Here is a 14,486-nt window from a genome sequence, read left to right as displayed (position 1 = left end):
GGAGTGAGTCTCATAATGAGTGTGCAGGATTTCGTTTTTTGGCAGCCTCTATCCTCAGAATGGGCCACTCCACTCACAGGGACGACAGTGATGCCTCATCAGTACATTGTGATAGTCTGTGCACATTGGTTCATAGAACACAGGCTGCTGTAAACGTAGCCCTGCACACGCATCACCCTGCTGCTGTGATGTCCGTGAGATCTCTTGTGTGGTGTAGTATAGTGGATCTGTCTACTCTCCTGTGTGGTGTAGTATAGAGGAGCTGTCGGCTCTCCTGTGTGGTGTAGTATAGAGGAGCTGTCAGCTCTCCTGTGTGGTGTAGTATAGAGGATCTGCCAGCTCTCCTGTGTGGTGTAGTATAGAGGATCTGTCAGCTCTCCTGTGTGGTGGTGTAATATAGAGGAGGTGTCAGTTCTCCTGTGTGGTGTAGTATAGAGGAGCTGTCAGTTCTCCTGTGTGGTGTAGTATAGAGGATATGTCAGCTCTCCTGTGTGCTGTAGTATAGAGGATCTGTTCGTTCTCCTGTGTGGTGTAGAGGATCTGTCAGTTCTCCTGTGTGATGTAGTATAGAGGAGCTGTCAGCTCTCCTGTGTGGTGTAGTATAGAGGATCTGCCAGCTCTCCTGTGTGGTGTAGTATAGAGGATCTGTCAGCTCTCCTGTGTGGTGTATTATAGAGGATCTGTCAGATCTCCTGTGTGGTGTAGTATAGAGGATCTGTCAGCTCTCCTGTGTGGTGTAGTATAGAGGACCTGTCAGTTCTCCTGTGTGGTGTAGTATAGAAGATCTGTCAGCTCTCCTGTGTGGTGTAGTATAGAGGAGCTGTCAGCTCTCCTGTGTGCTGTAGTATAGAGGATATGTCAGCTCTCCTGTGTGCTGTAGTATAGAGGATATGTCAGCTCTCCTGTGTGCTGTAGTATAGAGGAGCTGTCAGTTCTCCTGTGTGGTGTAGAGGAGCTGTCAGTTCTCCTGTGTGGTGTGGTGTAGAGGAGCTGTCAGCTCTCCTGTGTGGTGTAGTATAGAGGATCTGTCAGCTCTCCTGTGTGGTGTAGTATAGAGGATCTGTCAGATCTCCTGTGTGGTGTAGTATAGAGGATCTGTCAGCTCTCCTGTGTGGTGTAGTATAGATGACATGTCAGCTCTCCTGTGTGGTGTAGTATAGAGGAGCTGTCAGCTCTCCTGTGTGGTGCGGTATAAAGGACCTGTCAGTTCTCCTGTGTGTTGTAGTATAGAGGATCTGTCAGCTCTCCTGTGTGCTGTAGTATAGAGGATCTGTTCGTTCTCCTGTGTGGTGTAGAGGATCTGTCAGTTCTCCTGTGTGGTGTGGTGTTGAGGAGCTGTCAGCTCTCCTGTGTGATGTAGTATAGAGGAGCTGTCAGCTCTCCTGTGTGGTGTAGTATAGAGGATCTGTCAGCTCTCCTGTGTGGTGTAGTATAGAGGATCTGTCAGCTCTCCTGTGTGGTGTATTATAGAGGATCTGTCAGATCTCCTGTGTGGTGTAGTATAGAGGAGCTGTCAGCTCTCCTGTGTGGTGTAGTATAGAGGAGCTGTCAGTTCTCCTGTGTGGTGTAGTATAGAGGATATGTCAGCTCTCCTGTGTGCTGTAGTATAGAGGAGCTGTCAGTTCTCCTGTGTGGTGTAGAGGAGCTGTCAGTTCTCCTGTGTGGTGTAGAGGAGCTGTCAGTTCTCCTGTGTGGTGTAGAGGAGCTGTCAGTTCTCCGGTGTGGTGTAGAGGAGCTGTCAGCTCTCCTGTGTGGTGTAGTATAGAGGATCTGTCAGCTCTCCTGTTTGGTGTAGTATAGAGGATCTGTCTACTCTCCTGTGTGGTGTAGTATAGCGCATCTGTCAGCTCTCCTGTGTGGTGTTGTATAGCGCATCTGTCAGCTCTCCTGTTTGGTGTTGTATAGAGGATCTGTCAGTTCTCCTGTGTGGTATAGTATAGAGGATCTATCAGCTCTCCTGTGTGGTGTAGTATAGAGGATCTGTCAGCTCTCCTGTGTGGTGCAGTATAGAGGATCTGTCAGCTCTCCTGTGTGGTGTAGTATAGAGGACCTGTCAGCTCACCTGTGTGGTGTAGTATAGAGGATCTGTCAGTTCTCCTGTGTGGTGTAGTTTAGAGAATCCGTCAGCTTTCCTGTGTGGTGTAGTATAGACTAGGGATGCACGATGCATCGAAACTTCGATACTGTTCATCCCCAAACGGTTCGATACCGCTATTTCCTGTATTTCGATACTTAGCTGCGCAGCCGCACAGCTAAGTATAGTGACACCTGACTGTATGAGAGCGGGGCTGCGGCTGTGTAATACAGCCATTTCCCCGCTCCTGAGTCCAGATAACAAGTGCGCGCTGTCAGGATGATATGATGGGGCCAGTGCTGCACTAATGAGCGGCGGCACTGAAGACAACATGGCGGGTGCACTACAAAACACCCCTATGTTGTGTCTTCAGTGCCTGAACCGCCGCTTATTACTGCAGCGCTGGCCGCATCACCCCATGCTGACCACGCACTTCCTGTTAGAAGCTGGGCAATGACTGTATTACATAGCCGCAGCCCCGCTCTATAACGGCGGAGATCAGAGAAACCGCTCATCGCCGCCGCTATTCCCCTGAATGCTGCCATCAAAGCGGACTGCAGCATTCATGAGAAAATGAGAAGGGGGGGATGCCCATGGATTTCGTCACAGGGAATTCCTGTGATGCAATAGAGGGCCATACCGTATATGGGCAGACAGCACAGGGTCTATTGACCGACCCCAGGGCTGTCTTACCATATTTCTTGTTGTTAGGGCATACTGAGATATGTCCTAACAACTGCCTGTCTACTATCGGTCCACAGGCTAATGTACTGGCACATATCTGATATAAAAATAAAGTAAAAACAAAGTAATGTTAAATTCAAAAAATACACATACACCATTTTTACAATAAACATTAAAATAAGTCTCAATGCATAAAATATACACATTCCGTATTGGCGCGGCCGTAATAACCTTCACAACTATTTTTTTGTATCATTTATGATGTGTACTCTGTAACAAATAAAATAAAAACTGCTTTCTATCACTTATTGTGGGGCACGAGGTGCGATGAATTTAACCTCCATGTGCCTCACATTAATAGAAATTAACCCCATCATGTACCTTACACATTAACCCATTATGACTGAGAAACATGATGGGGTTAATGACTAGTAATCACACCCCGCGCCTCACATCAGAAAACGGAAGAACTTTTTTTTTTTTATTACTGTTGGCAAAGTATAGAAATCGGAATACTAAACGAAGTATCGGTATCGAAGTCCAAATTCTGGTATCGTGACATCCCTAGTATAGACAAACTGTCCACCGTCCTGCTGACATGTCTGATTTAGTAAATACTTGAATTTCCAATAAAACAATTCTCACACTAACCAGTGCTGACCGTATCCGACTGTGTAGGGTCTCGCCTTATTGACAAGGGCAATGGTAGCATTCAGTGGTTAATTTATTCATACATTTCCAGGAATCTCCGAGGAATAGCACAATGCTAAATTCTATGAAGAAATGCTGTAAAATTATGGAAGGGAGTACATTCTGTAATAGACCAAGTGAGTCTTGTGGAAATGCCGTATATGTCTAAAGTAAAACGCAGGATGGTGGGAATCGTATTCATGCTGGGACACCATTGGGGTCCACGTATAGATACAACATTGGTGGAGATTTGGTGGCCATGCTGTTTTTACCTAATTGTCCTGTGATGTGACGAGTGTTTCTTCTCCTGCAGAGTGGTACTGGGAGTGTTTGTTGCGTCCCTGGTGTTCCCGGATCTTGGCTGTCGTCCTGGCGATATTTTCCGCCGTAGTGGTGTGGTCCGAGTGCACTTTCTTCAGCACGCATCCCGTCTTGTCTCTCTTTGCTGTGTTCATACAACAAGCTGAAAGAACCTATAATTATATTTATATTGAGGTATTTATATTTTATATTTTTTCGCTATATTCTTCAGCCGAATGTGTCCTAAAGTTTGCCACGGTTGTAGGATTGTTTATTGCCCCCAGATCGCAATAGCGCCTTTTGTCATGCTTTCAAATCAGTCTCCTGTGTGTTCCTACTGAACATAGAGGAAAAGGTGCGCCGCGCACAATACTTATACTGTTAAGTCTAAATTCTCCTCTCCTTCAGCCAATGAAAAGGGTTCTTTTACTCACAGTCTCTTACTATTGGCTGTGAGTAGATCTGCAGCTGATTGGTTGGAGGGGGAAGACGTGTGCTATTGAACCCCCACTAGGTCTGGAGAATGTGAGCGGCTGTACTTGAAAGGAGGGTGAGGCTGTTCAGGAGACTGTGTATATCCGTGGTTTTTTTTCACGGTTTTGTCACATTTTTTTTACCACAATTTTCATAATCGCAGCAATGCCGCGACATTATGCTGCGATTTATGTAAAGACGATAAAACCACATGACCATCGCAGCCAATCATTATGGTCGTCCATAGTTGAGATCATCCTATTGAGGGCAAGGACGAAACCTCACCCTGTGATGACCACAAGACGCCATGAGTCATCCTGGTACTAGCAGTAATGTAACAGCGCCAAATTATTGACTCCTAGAAATTGGATGAATTTGACCTACCTTTTATGGTGACTTCACACAGATGGCCCGAGAGTGGATGATGTCATATCCGGAACGAATAATGTTCCACCAGCCAGCTGTGTCAGTGGGACATTTGTATGTTTGCCTTCATAGATGTATTGAAGTTGTTTTCCCACCAGTAGGTGATGGCATATTTCTAAGATATGCCATCACTTTCTCTTGGCAAAGGTCTAAATGCCAGGATCGGTGCCGTAATGCATCTCCTTCACAGATTTTCCCTGCACCGCAGCGCTCCCGGTTCTACCCTGTGCAGAGGACTACAATACCGCTCCAGTCGCTTGTATGGGGCTGTAGTTCAGTTCCCTTTACAGCGGGGAGTCCAGAGGACTGGTGTGCAAAGAAAAAAATCTGTCAAAGTAACCTTTGTTTTTGGGGTCGGTGGTGGTCCCGCCAATCGGAATGTTATACTGTGCAATGGCGATATGCAATTCCATTATTACATGGGAATACCCCAGAAGAAGCGCTATTCCCGGCTGTAACCTGCCATGCTATCTGTTCTGTCCTCCCTTGAACGCTTTTAATTTTTTGCTGCATGCCACAGTAAAAGAACGAATACTGCGTGGGTGAGTGCCGTTTCTTCACTTTCCTCTCTGCTCGGAATACCCCTTTAATGTTCCTTGTAGCTTCTGCTTCGTGGTTTCCATACTCGGCACTTTACACATTTTTCTATCCATATAACATCGATATTATAATGCATAACATTCCAATTGGTGGGGGTCCGACCTTTTGGACCCCCATCGACCCCAAAAACAGAGGTCCCTTTTTCTTCCTACATCTTGTTCAGAATTAAATGTCACGTCTAAATAAGTCCTAATAGAAACTTTCTCGGTGGTTGGCCAGACCGAGATGTCGATCTATTGACTTTTGTTAACGCTGCCCCTTTAAGGTGTATGCCTCTCTCTCTTGTAGTAATGACAACATGCCGTTTTTCTCATCGATATTTTGTGTCCTTGTGTTTTTTTAGGTGGCCTGTTTCCTGACCATTTTCTTCTTGAGTATCTGTGTTTATTCAACAGTCTTCAGGATCCGGGTATTTAACTATTACTATTTTGCTTCCCATCACCAAACAGACGCATACAGTCTCCTGTTCAGTGGGATGTAAGTCAATTGTCCTTTTGTGGTGTGTACTAGAACACCGGCCCTTTCACGTACTTGTCCTTGGTAGCATATTCTTGCTATTATGTTGTTGGTGAGGGTTTTTTTTTATGCTGCATACTTTCTGTATCATTTCCTCACGGGTTAAGATCTCTGCTTGCTGTCATTCAATTGGAACTTTCAGAGTTTACTTCCATTGCATAAAAATCTGACCTGGTCTTGTGATGATCACACAGGTGCCCGGCTCGTTACAAGGCACGGCTCTCATAACTGTACTGTAACGAGCCGTACACCTTGACAGCAGGCAGAGATTTTGAAAACCGTGAGGTATTGGTACATAAAGTATATTGGAAATTAAACGGAAACTGAAAGAAGTTGTTGGTATTCAATGAGATTGATTAGCCAATTGTGGCCTCTTCCTGCGTTGTGAGGGGGTCTCTGACTGACAGCACAGCAGAGGCCAATGTGCAGAGCTGAGTCCATCAATGGGGGGAGAAGTTAAAGTATGAAGAAAAGCAGACCAGACTGTGGACTACTGGAGCCCCAAGTGGTAGTGAAGGATATGTACTTTGTTGCCACTAAAGGATGAACCCCCATCTATAGGAGAATGAAGCTGCAGGGTAAAGGAGGGACGGTCTGAAAACCGGTTTATTGGGAGCAACAAAAAACCCAATTCACTTATTTTGTACTGTAATTTGTCGCAGATTTTCGATGCACAATGTAGCCCTAGGCAGAAGTCATTCTAGCCTCGATGGCAGCCTGTATTCCGCTGATAGATTTGTACAGTAATTCTAATGACTTTCACGCTGCTGCACCGTACAACCATATGGTCACTCCAGTCTCCGGCTCGTAAATGAAAAATTCAAGTCTGGGCATATCGCTAGGACCGTTAAAGCGTAGGCTATCACGTTATATGATGGGTGTAGGAGCCTTTCTGACCACTCTTCTGTGTATCTTCCCCTAGGTTGTTTTGTCGGCTGACGCCACCATTATGTCTGAATTTCTTGGGTCTGACTCACATGGATGGGTCCATTTCCCACCAAAATACAGAGCAGACGGCCTACACATCTGTAAGTACGGGAACGTGTTATTTTCTGAACGCAGTCCCATGAAAATAGTGTTAGAAAAATGTCTCTTGTTTTCCCACCGCAGATTATGGGGTCTTTAAAAGTTTTGCCACTTATCGCTGGAGGATTTTACATCTATTACCCCATGCTGGTTGTCCTTCTATGTATTGCTACTTATTTTAGGTAAGATTTGCAATGTTTTTTTTGTGCTTAAAGGGAATGTGTCGCTAGAATTTTTTTTTTTTTTTTAGTTAAGCAATTATTATTTAAGTGATTATACATTGTTTTAATTTTTTCAAAAGTCAGGAAATATTATAAATTAGGTTCTAATTTAGAATATTTCCATGTGCTGGCCACTAGAGGGAGCAGTTCCCAAAATTGCAGCATGGTCAATGTGGTAAAGCAACCTCATTGCTTTATGCTGCAAATTTGGGGTAGACGCTCTCTCTAGTGTCCTCACACAATCCCCCCTCCCTTATTCTGGCTAGTGCCAGGATAAAGAGGGATTTGAATCTTCAAACCTCCTACACTGTGCCGCCATTTTCTGAGCGACTGCTAAGCACTGTATCTAATCCTCCTACACTGTGCAGACAGTAATATACGAACATAATACACACATCACATACACAAACATAAATTACCTCCTCATGCTGCCGCCTCCGCTCCTATTCCATGCGCCTTCGGGCCGGAAGTCGTCATCTTACTGTCCGGCAGCGGCTTCCGGTCCACATGAAAATGGCGCCGTATTTCGCTCTGCGAACGAGCTTCGTTTTGATCTGTGTTGGAGCGGCGCATGCGCCGTTCCCACACAGACGGCGTTCGCTTCAGAGAATGGAACGGCTCCTGTTCGTATTCTCTATAGGGATGTATGTGCTGTATTCCATCTCTGTATGTGCCGTTAATCGACACATTGAGATGAAAAAAAAAATGGCAGCCCCCATAGAGAAGTAAAAGTAAGAACAAAGTAAAAAGTAGAACATGAGAACACAAATAAATTTAAAATTTATGTTAATATCATATTAAAAGCAATATGATAAAAAAATAAAAATGTAATGACCCCTTCCCTTTAAGGTAAATTGTGATTTTTCTTGTCACTCTCCAAAAAGTAACAAGAAAATAGAGTTTCCGATACGTACTTTAAGTCAAATTTACTAAGAGGAATAACTGAAAATGGTGCAAATCTGCACTTGATTTGAATTTCTGCCTCATAGACCGTTCAAAGGCACTAAATTTATTAGGCGTATACCTTTAAAGATGCTCTGTCACCAGATTATAAGTGCCCTGTCTCCTACATAATCTGATCGGCGCTGGAATGTAGATAACAGTGGTTTTTATTTCGAAAAACGATCATTTTTGAGCAAGTTATGAGCAATTTTATATTTATGCTAATTCGTTTCTTAAAGACCAAATGGGCGTGTTTTTACTTTTGACCAAGTGAGTGTTGTACAGAGGAGTGTATGACGCTGACCAATCAGTGACATACACTACTCATTGTTCCAGCCCATTGTCACAGTGTGATTGTGCAGTGAAAGAAGCTGGGCTGGAACAATGAGAAGTGTATGAGGCTGATTGGTCACTGATTGGTCACTGATTGGTCAGCATCATACACTTCTTTACAACACCCACTTGGTCAAAAGTAAAAACACGCCCAGTTGGTCTTTAAGAAACTAATTAGCATAAATCCAAAATTGCTCATAACTTGCTAAAAAATTATAGTTTTTCGAAATAAAAACCACTGTTGTTATCTACATTGCAGCGCCGATCAGATTATGTGGGAGATAGGGCACTTATAATCTGGTGACAGAGCCTCTTTAAATAAATTTGGCACATATCGCTCTATCTACCTTTTTTTTACTAAGACTGGTGTAAGATAACTTTGTAAAGGTGGTCTATTGCGTTCACGTCGGGGTGAGCAATCCCTCCTGCGCAGCCTTCTTCCACTTCACTGTCTCCTTCATCCACATACACCCCAAGGGATAGGGCAGAATATATTGTAGTCCCAGGTGGCAATGAAGCTGACGTATAGGGAGCTCTTTGGAAGGGTCATCACACTGCATAGCTTTATTTCTTTGTTTTGTTACCCAACAGAATCCGTTTTGTTAGTTAGGGAAATAAATCCTGCTCACCTCAATCTGTCTAGTGTGAGGACCCCCCATATCTATGGACTCCCCATATCTGTGAGTATTGGGGTTACCTGCCAACTGTCACACACGATCTGTTGGTGGCAAATCTTTATTCCCTCATTAATATGCATGTTAAATATCTGAGATAAGCGGAACCAGGGATGTGTAGTAGCTGCTTATCTCAAGGGGTCAGGGAATCTTCCTCAATTCCCTTTTTCCATCCAGACGGAAGATGTTGGAGTATGATCTGACAGCCCCCATAGAAAATAGGTTGTCAGCAAATCCATACAAAATCGGTAGGTTCCGTCAACAATAATGTAAAGTGTTTGGGAAGCTTTAGTTAGGACCTCTGGCGGCGACGTAGGACCTATGTGGATGACTGATCTTTTGTTGTACCCAGAGTTCTTCAGTCTCTTCTTCATTGTTCTCTGTGTTTATATCTCAGTTTGGGGACACGCTGTTTGAACTTGCTCGGCTTTCAGCAGTTTATGGGGGACAACGACATGACCTCTGACCTGACGGACGAGGGAAAGGAGTTAATAAGGAGAGGTACGTTCTCAAAATAAACGACGTAAGACAATGTGAGATGATCTGCTGCCGACGATTAAATGGGACATTTGTTTTGAGGAAAACACAAGTATCATTTTTTTTTTTCCTACATTTAAAGGGAAATGCCAGCAAAAAAGAAAAAAAGTAGCCGCATTGACTTTTTTTTGTCTAATTGTTCTATTTGGCAACCCCCTTCCCAATGTTGGATTTCTTTTATTTTTCTCTGAGATTATTGATGGCGGAGAGAGTAGATGGCTAGACCGCCTCCGTATCATGCCGAATTGCCAACTTTCAGTCGATACTTAACCAATGTCTATATCCCCGTATAGAGCTATCCATTGTAAGAAATGAAAAGCATAAAATAATGTGTTGCTTCTTATTCCAGAGAAAAGAAAACGTCAAAGGCATGAGGATGGAGAAACCCGCAGAAGGGTAAGATGAAGTGGTGTTTTTGTAAAAAAAAAAAAAAAAAGAAACTGGATTCCACCTGTAATTTGTTAAGTAGGTTGTCCACTATGGACGATCCCCTTTTTCCCACTGATAATAAGCTGATCACAAGTCATCCTGCTGCTGGCACCCCCAGTGATCAGCTGTTCTATTTGGCTGGACCATGAAGCAAGTGTTCTGTTTTCCTGCAGCGCCACAACAGGTGAAATTAAGCATTACATGGTGCCAATTAAAATCAATGGACTGGCTATGAGATGCATCAATGTATTGGGTTGCCGTGCTTCACTTTGTCTAATAGTTGAGGATCCTAAGCTGGGGGCCCTTATCTATTCGCTCCGAATTTTTTACATTTTTTTGAAAATACCTTTTTCTTCTCCTGTTAGGTCACAGAGACCATTCCATAGTCCTAGAAACTGAAAAATATTCTTTTTCAGTTCACCCTTTTGTGTGACAGGACCACTAATGGACAATACATGTGGATTTTGCCACAGATTTTCATTGTGGATTTTGGAATGACTGTAACACAAGCAAGTTTTACACCAAAATCCGCAATGGAAAAAACCTTGCCTTCTGAGGTAGCAGTTGTATCTACTTTACATCACTGTTGCAAAACAAAATCCTATTTTTAACTTTCACATTTGCATACCGTCCATAAACCATTGCTTGTATGATTATTGATTGATCTGTTGTTGCAGGAGTGGAAGGAGCGTTATGCCAGTAACCGGGAGGACTCCAGCCGAAATAGGAACATCAACTCTGAACCGAAGGAGCCGACATACACAGAGATGACCACCAGCCGATGTGAGTGTCATTCAGTGGAGGCGCTGCTTTTACTAGGTTCTTGATATACGTGGTTGCTGAGTATACCTCCACTTTTAAACGTTTCACACTAAATGCCGCGGTCGCTATTGACCGTGGCATCTCGGTAATTAAACGGCTGGGATCTGAGTTAACTCCGATCCCGGCCATTGGTGCGAGGTGTCCGCTGTAATACACAGCTGACCCCTGCTACGTATGGAGTGGGCTCAGCTCGTGAGCCCGCTCCATACTTCTCCCACTGCGCCATGACATACAGTTACCTCATGATGCGGAAAAGGGTTAAATATATATAACTTTTTAACCCCTTACCAACTGCTGCAGCAATGGTACAATGCGCCAAGTCTTCACAGGACCTGCGCTTTACTATTACGGCACACTGATCACATTTGTGGTGTTACTGTACCAGTGTGATCAAGAGCAGGATAACGGCTGTAATACAAGGACGGAGATCAGAGAAAACAATTATCTTTGCTGTTCAACCCCTTGTATAGGGATCAAAGCTCATCAAAGAATAAAGCAAAGGATGATATCACGGTATCGATACTCATACTTTATATGGGTAGACACAACCGGGTCCAATAAAGGACCCTAGGGCCATCTGTCTAGTTGCCTGTTCTTAGGGCATACTTACCACTTGTACTTTAGAACTATAACGTTCTTTAACTTTTTCCCGAGCACTGGCTGTGTATTTACGGCCAGCGGTCAGGGTCCTTAAAACCCACGCCATAGACTATTAACAGCGAGTTTTTGCTTGCTGCCCGAGCAATCGGGCAGCTGAATGTTGGGTCTCCGGCTGTCCGTGACTGCCGGGGGCCCTGAGGAGAAGATAGAAGCGGCTTTCGCTGCTTCTGTCTTCTCTGATCTCTTGCACACAGCGCTCAATGAGCACTGTGTCTATGAATAGAGGCAGCGGTATTTCCGCTGCCTCTATTGGTCCCGGTGATCATGTGACTGGTCACATGATCGCCGGGTTCCGTTAGTGGCAGGCTGCTGCTGGGTCTTACTAGACCTGGCACAGCCCTATTCGTGACAATAGTCATTATAAGAGGGCTGATTTCCCCTCTAACACACCAGCCCCAGTTACAGCGAAAAAAGAAAGAAAGAAAAAATAGTCCCCCAAAGGTCTTTTCTGACCTTTGAGGGACAGACCATAGTAATAAAAAAACAAACGTAAAGTGCAAAAAAAGTAATAATAAATACACATAAAATACCCACTCCAAAAAAAGTCCCGTCCCCCCAGCCAATCGTTGTCGTAACGCTAGCCCTGAGACAATTACCCTAAAATAGACATGTAATATATTACAATTTACGGTAGACAATGACGATCACAAATAAAAGGTCTATTTTAGGGTAAAACTATGTTATTACCAAAAAAAAATGGCTAACAAGTAAAAAAAGATTTTTATTTTTTTACTATTATTTTTAAACTTTAAGCCTAAAAATTCTAAAATAGCAAAAAGGATGTGTATAAAAATAACAAAAAAGAAACCTGCATTGTCTACGGAAAAAACAAAGCACAAATCACGTCGTTAGCCCAACAAATAAAAAAAAAAGTTATAGCCGTTTAACTAACACGTGCTAAAAAGGGCTAAACGGTGTCTGGTCCTGAAGGCTCAAAATAGCCCGGTCCTGAACTGGTTAAAGAAGCGCTCCAGCAATTAATTTTTTTTCTCTCACCCACTCATTTGAAAATGTGATTAAGTGAAATGTAGTGCGGTGTATTTGCTTACAGGGTGCTTTATTTTATGGGTTTCCGTTCTGGGCCGCCGTTGGTTTACGTGATCTCCATTCTGACCACCCAACATGTAGAAACCTCAGGTCAGTCTCAATGCAAGTTTATAAGACTCACACAGAGGCTCTCATAGAATTGCAGAGAGGCAGAATAGAGATCCCGTAACCCAACGGCGGCCTGGAACGGAGCGGCTACCCGTGAAATAAAGCATTCGGTAAGCCAATACACCGAACTACCTTGCGCTCTAATCATTTTATTTTTCTGCTTTCCCCTGTTTGAAAATGTGATGGATTGCTTCTTTAACCCCTTCCCGACATTTCCCGTATGGATACGTCATGGAAAGCTAGTTCTTCCTGCATTTTGCCGTATCCATAGGACAAATGCATGGCTCCGGCTCAGAAGCTGAGTCGGTGCCATCGTCGCCGGATGTCAGCGGTGTATTACAGCTGACATCCGACTGTAATGGTGGGGACCGAAATTAGCTTCCATCCCCGCCATTAGCCCCTTAAATGCAGCGGTCAAAAGCGATCGCTGCATTTAAGTTGTTTGCTGCTCATCGGCACGCCAGCAATTAAATTGCAGCGGTTTCGGTGGCTGCAATGGCAACTGGAGGCCTAATACTGGCCTCCCGCTCTGCCTAGCACAGAAACCTTCCAAGCCCCACCCAGAGACAGGGCCTGAAAGGCTTCCGTAGCCGACTGCAAGATGGCGCCGGCTCATGAGCTGAGCCAGCGTCATCAGCGGTGGAAGTCAGCTGCATGTTATAGCTGACATCCACCTGTAACGGCAGGAACAGGGGCTAGCTCCGATTCCTGCCATTAACCCCTTAGATGCAGCAATCGGAATCGATCGCTTCATCTTAGAGGTTGCTAGCAGATCAGCAGCCCTGCTATGCAATCAGGGCTGCCAACTGCTGCTATGGCAACAGGAGGCCTAACAATGGCCTCCTGCTCTGCCATTACAAAAGCTGATTAGGCCCCGCCGGGAGGCGAAACCTAATCGGCTTGCTGTGAGTGAATGACTGACAGATCTAATACATTGCACTACATAGGTAGTGCAATATATTAGGGAAAAAAAATCACAGTTGGACCTTCAAGTCCCCTAGTGGGACTTGGAAAAAAAAGTGTGGAAAGTTTTAAAACCTATAATAAAAGTTTAAAGTAATAAAATAAGGCTCTGGGGTCGGATGGTCTTCCGGGGGAAATTTTTAAAAAATTGGGTGATGTTCTTTTGCCGCACCTCTTTGATGTTTTTATGTCAGCTGTTAGAGATCAGGGTTTACCTGACATTATGAGAGAGGCAATGATAGTGGTAAAGATCTTTTGCTTGCTGAATCGTATAGACCGATATCTCTCTTACCAGTAGATATTAAAATAATCGCTAAGGCCGTAGCCGGCCGTTCTCGTCTCTAAGATCATCACGACTGTAATACATCCTGATCAAACTGGCTTTATGCCTCAAAAAGTCTACAGCTATAAATCTCAGAAGGCTATTTATGAATTTACAAACTTCAAGCTGATAACTCCGGTAGACGGGTGCTTTTCTCCTTAGACGCATCAAAAGCCTTTGACAGTGTGGAATGGGTGTATTTATGGGCAGTGCTTAGGAAGATGGGCTTTGGGGACTCGTTTATCTCATGGATTAGGATGCGGTATGATAGACCTGTGGCTAGACTTCGGGTGAATAACTTTCTGACTGATACATTTCCATTGGGTAGAGGTACGCGGCAGGGCTCCCCGCTTTCTCCACTGCTCTTTGCCATAGCTATTGAGCCATTACCAGTTTTGATCCGGGGTTCGGTAGATATTGTTGGATTCCGTCATGGAGAACAGGAGGATAAATTCGCGTTGTACGCTGATGACATTCTACTGTTTCTGGAGGATGATGCTGCCTCCTTGGATGCCGCCATGTCTGCAATTGTAGAGTTTGGTCAATTCTCGGGATTGACCATTAATTGGTCCAAGTCTGTTCTGATGCGGGTGGATGGTGCATCCGCACAGGTGACATATGAAGATCTCCCTATGAAG

At 44.2% G+C, this 14,486-nt stretch overlaps 1 protein-coding gene across 2 annotated transcripts in view; it reads left to right on the top strand.

The window, feature by feature from the left end:
* LMBRD2 (LMBR1 domain containing 2) overlaps window positions 1–14,486 on the top strand; it is a 55,355-nt gene that overhangs the window by 31,225 nt on the left and 9,644 nt on the right. For both annotated transcript variants that reach the window (XM_075841966.1, XM_075841970.1), the window contains exons 10-16: window positions 3,762–3,943; window positions 5,592–5,725; window positions 6,687–6,792; window positions 6,875–6,972; window positions 9,358–9,461; window positions 9,847–9,893; window positions 10,604–10,709. In XM_075841966.1, coding sequence (XP_075698081.1) covers window positions 3,762–3,943; window positions 5,592–5,725; window positions 6,687–6,792; window positions 6,875–6,972; window positions 9,358–9,461; window positions 9,847–9,893; window positions 10,604–10,709 — 777 coding nt within the window. The remainder of the gene's footprint in view (window positions 1–3,761; window positions 3,944–5,591; window positions 5,726–6,686; window positions 6,793–6,874; window positions 6,973–9,357; window positions 9,462–9,846; window positions 9,894–10,603; window positions 10,710–14,486) is intronic.

The sequence above is a fragment of the Rhinoderma darwinii genome, chromosome 1 (assembly GCF_050947455.1).
Source record: "Rhinoderma darwinii isolate aRhiDar2 chromosome 1, aRhiDar2.hap1, whole genome shotgun sequence".
Lineage (NCBI taxonomy): Eukaryota > Metazoa > Chordata > Amphibia > Anura > Rhinodermatidae > Rhinoderma > Rhinoderma darwinii.
Note: the sequence above shows the minus strand (reverse complement) of the source record. Positions and strands in the feature narration are given on the sequence as shown.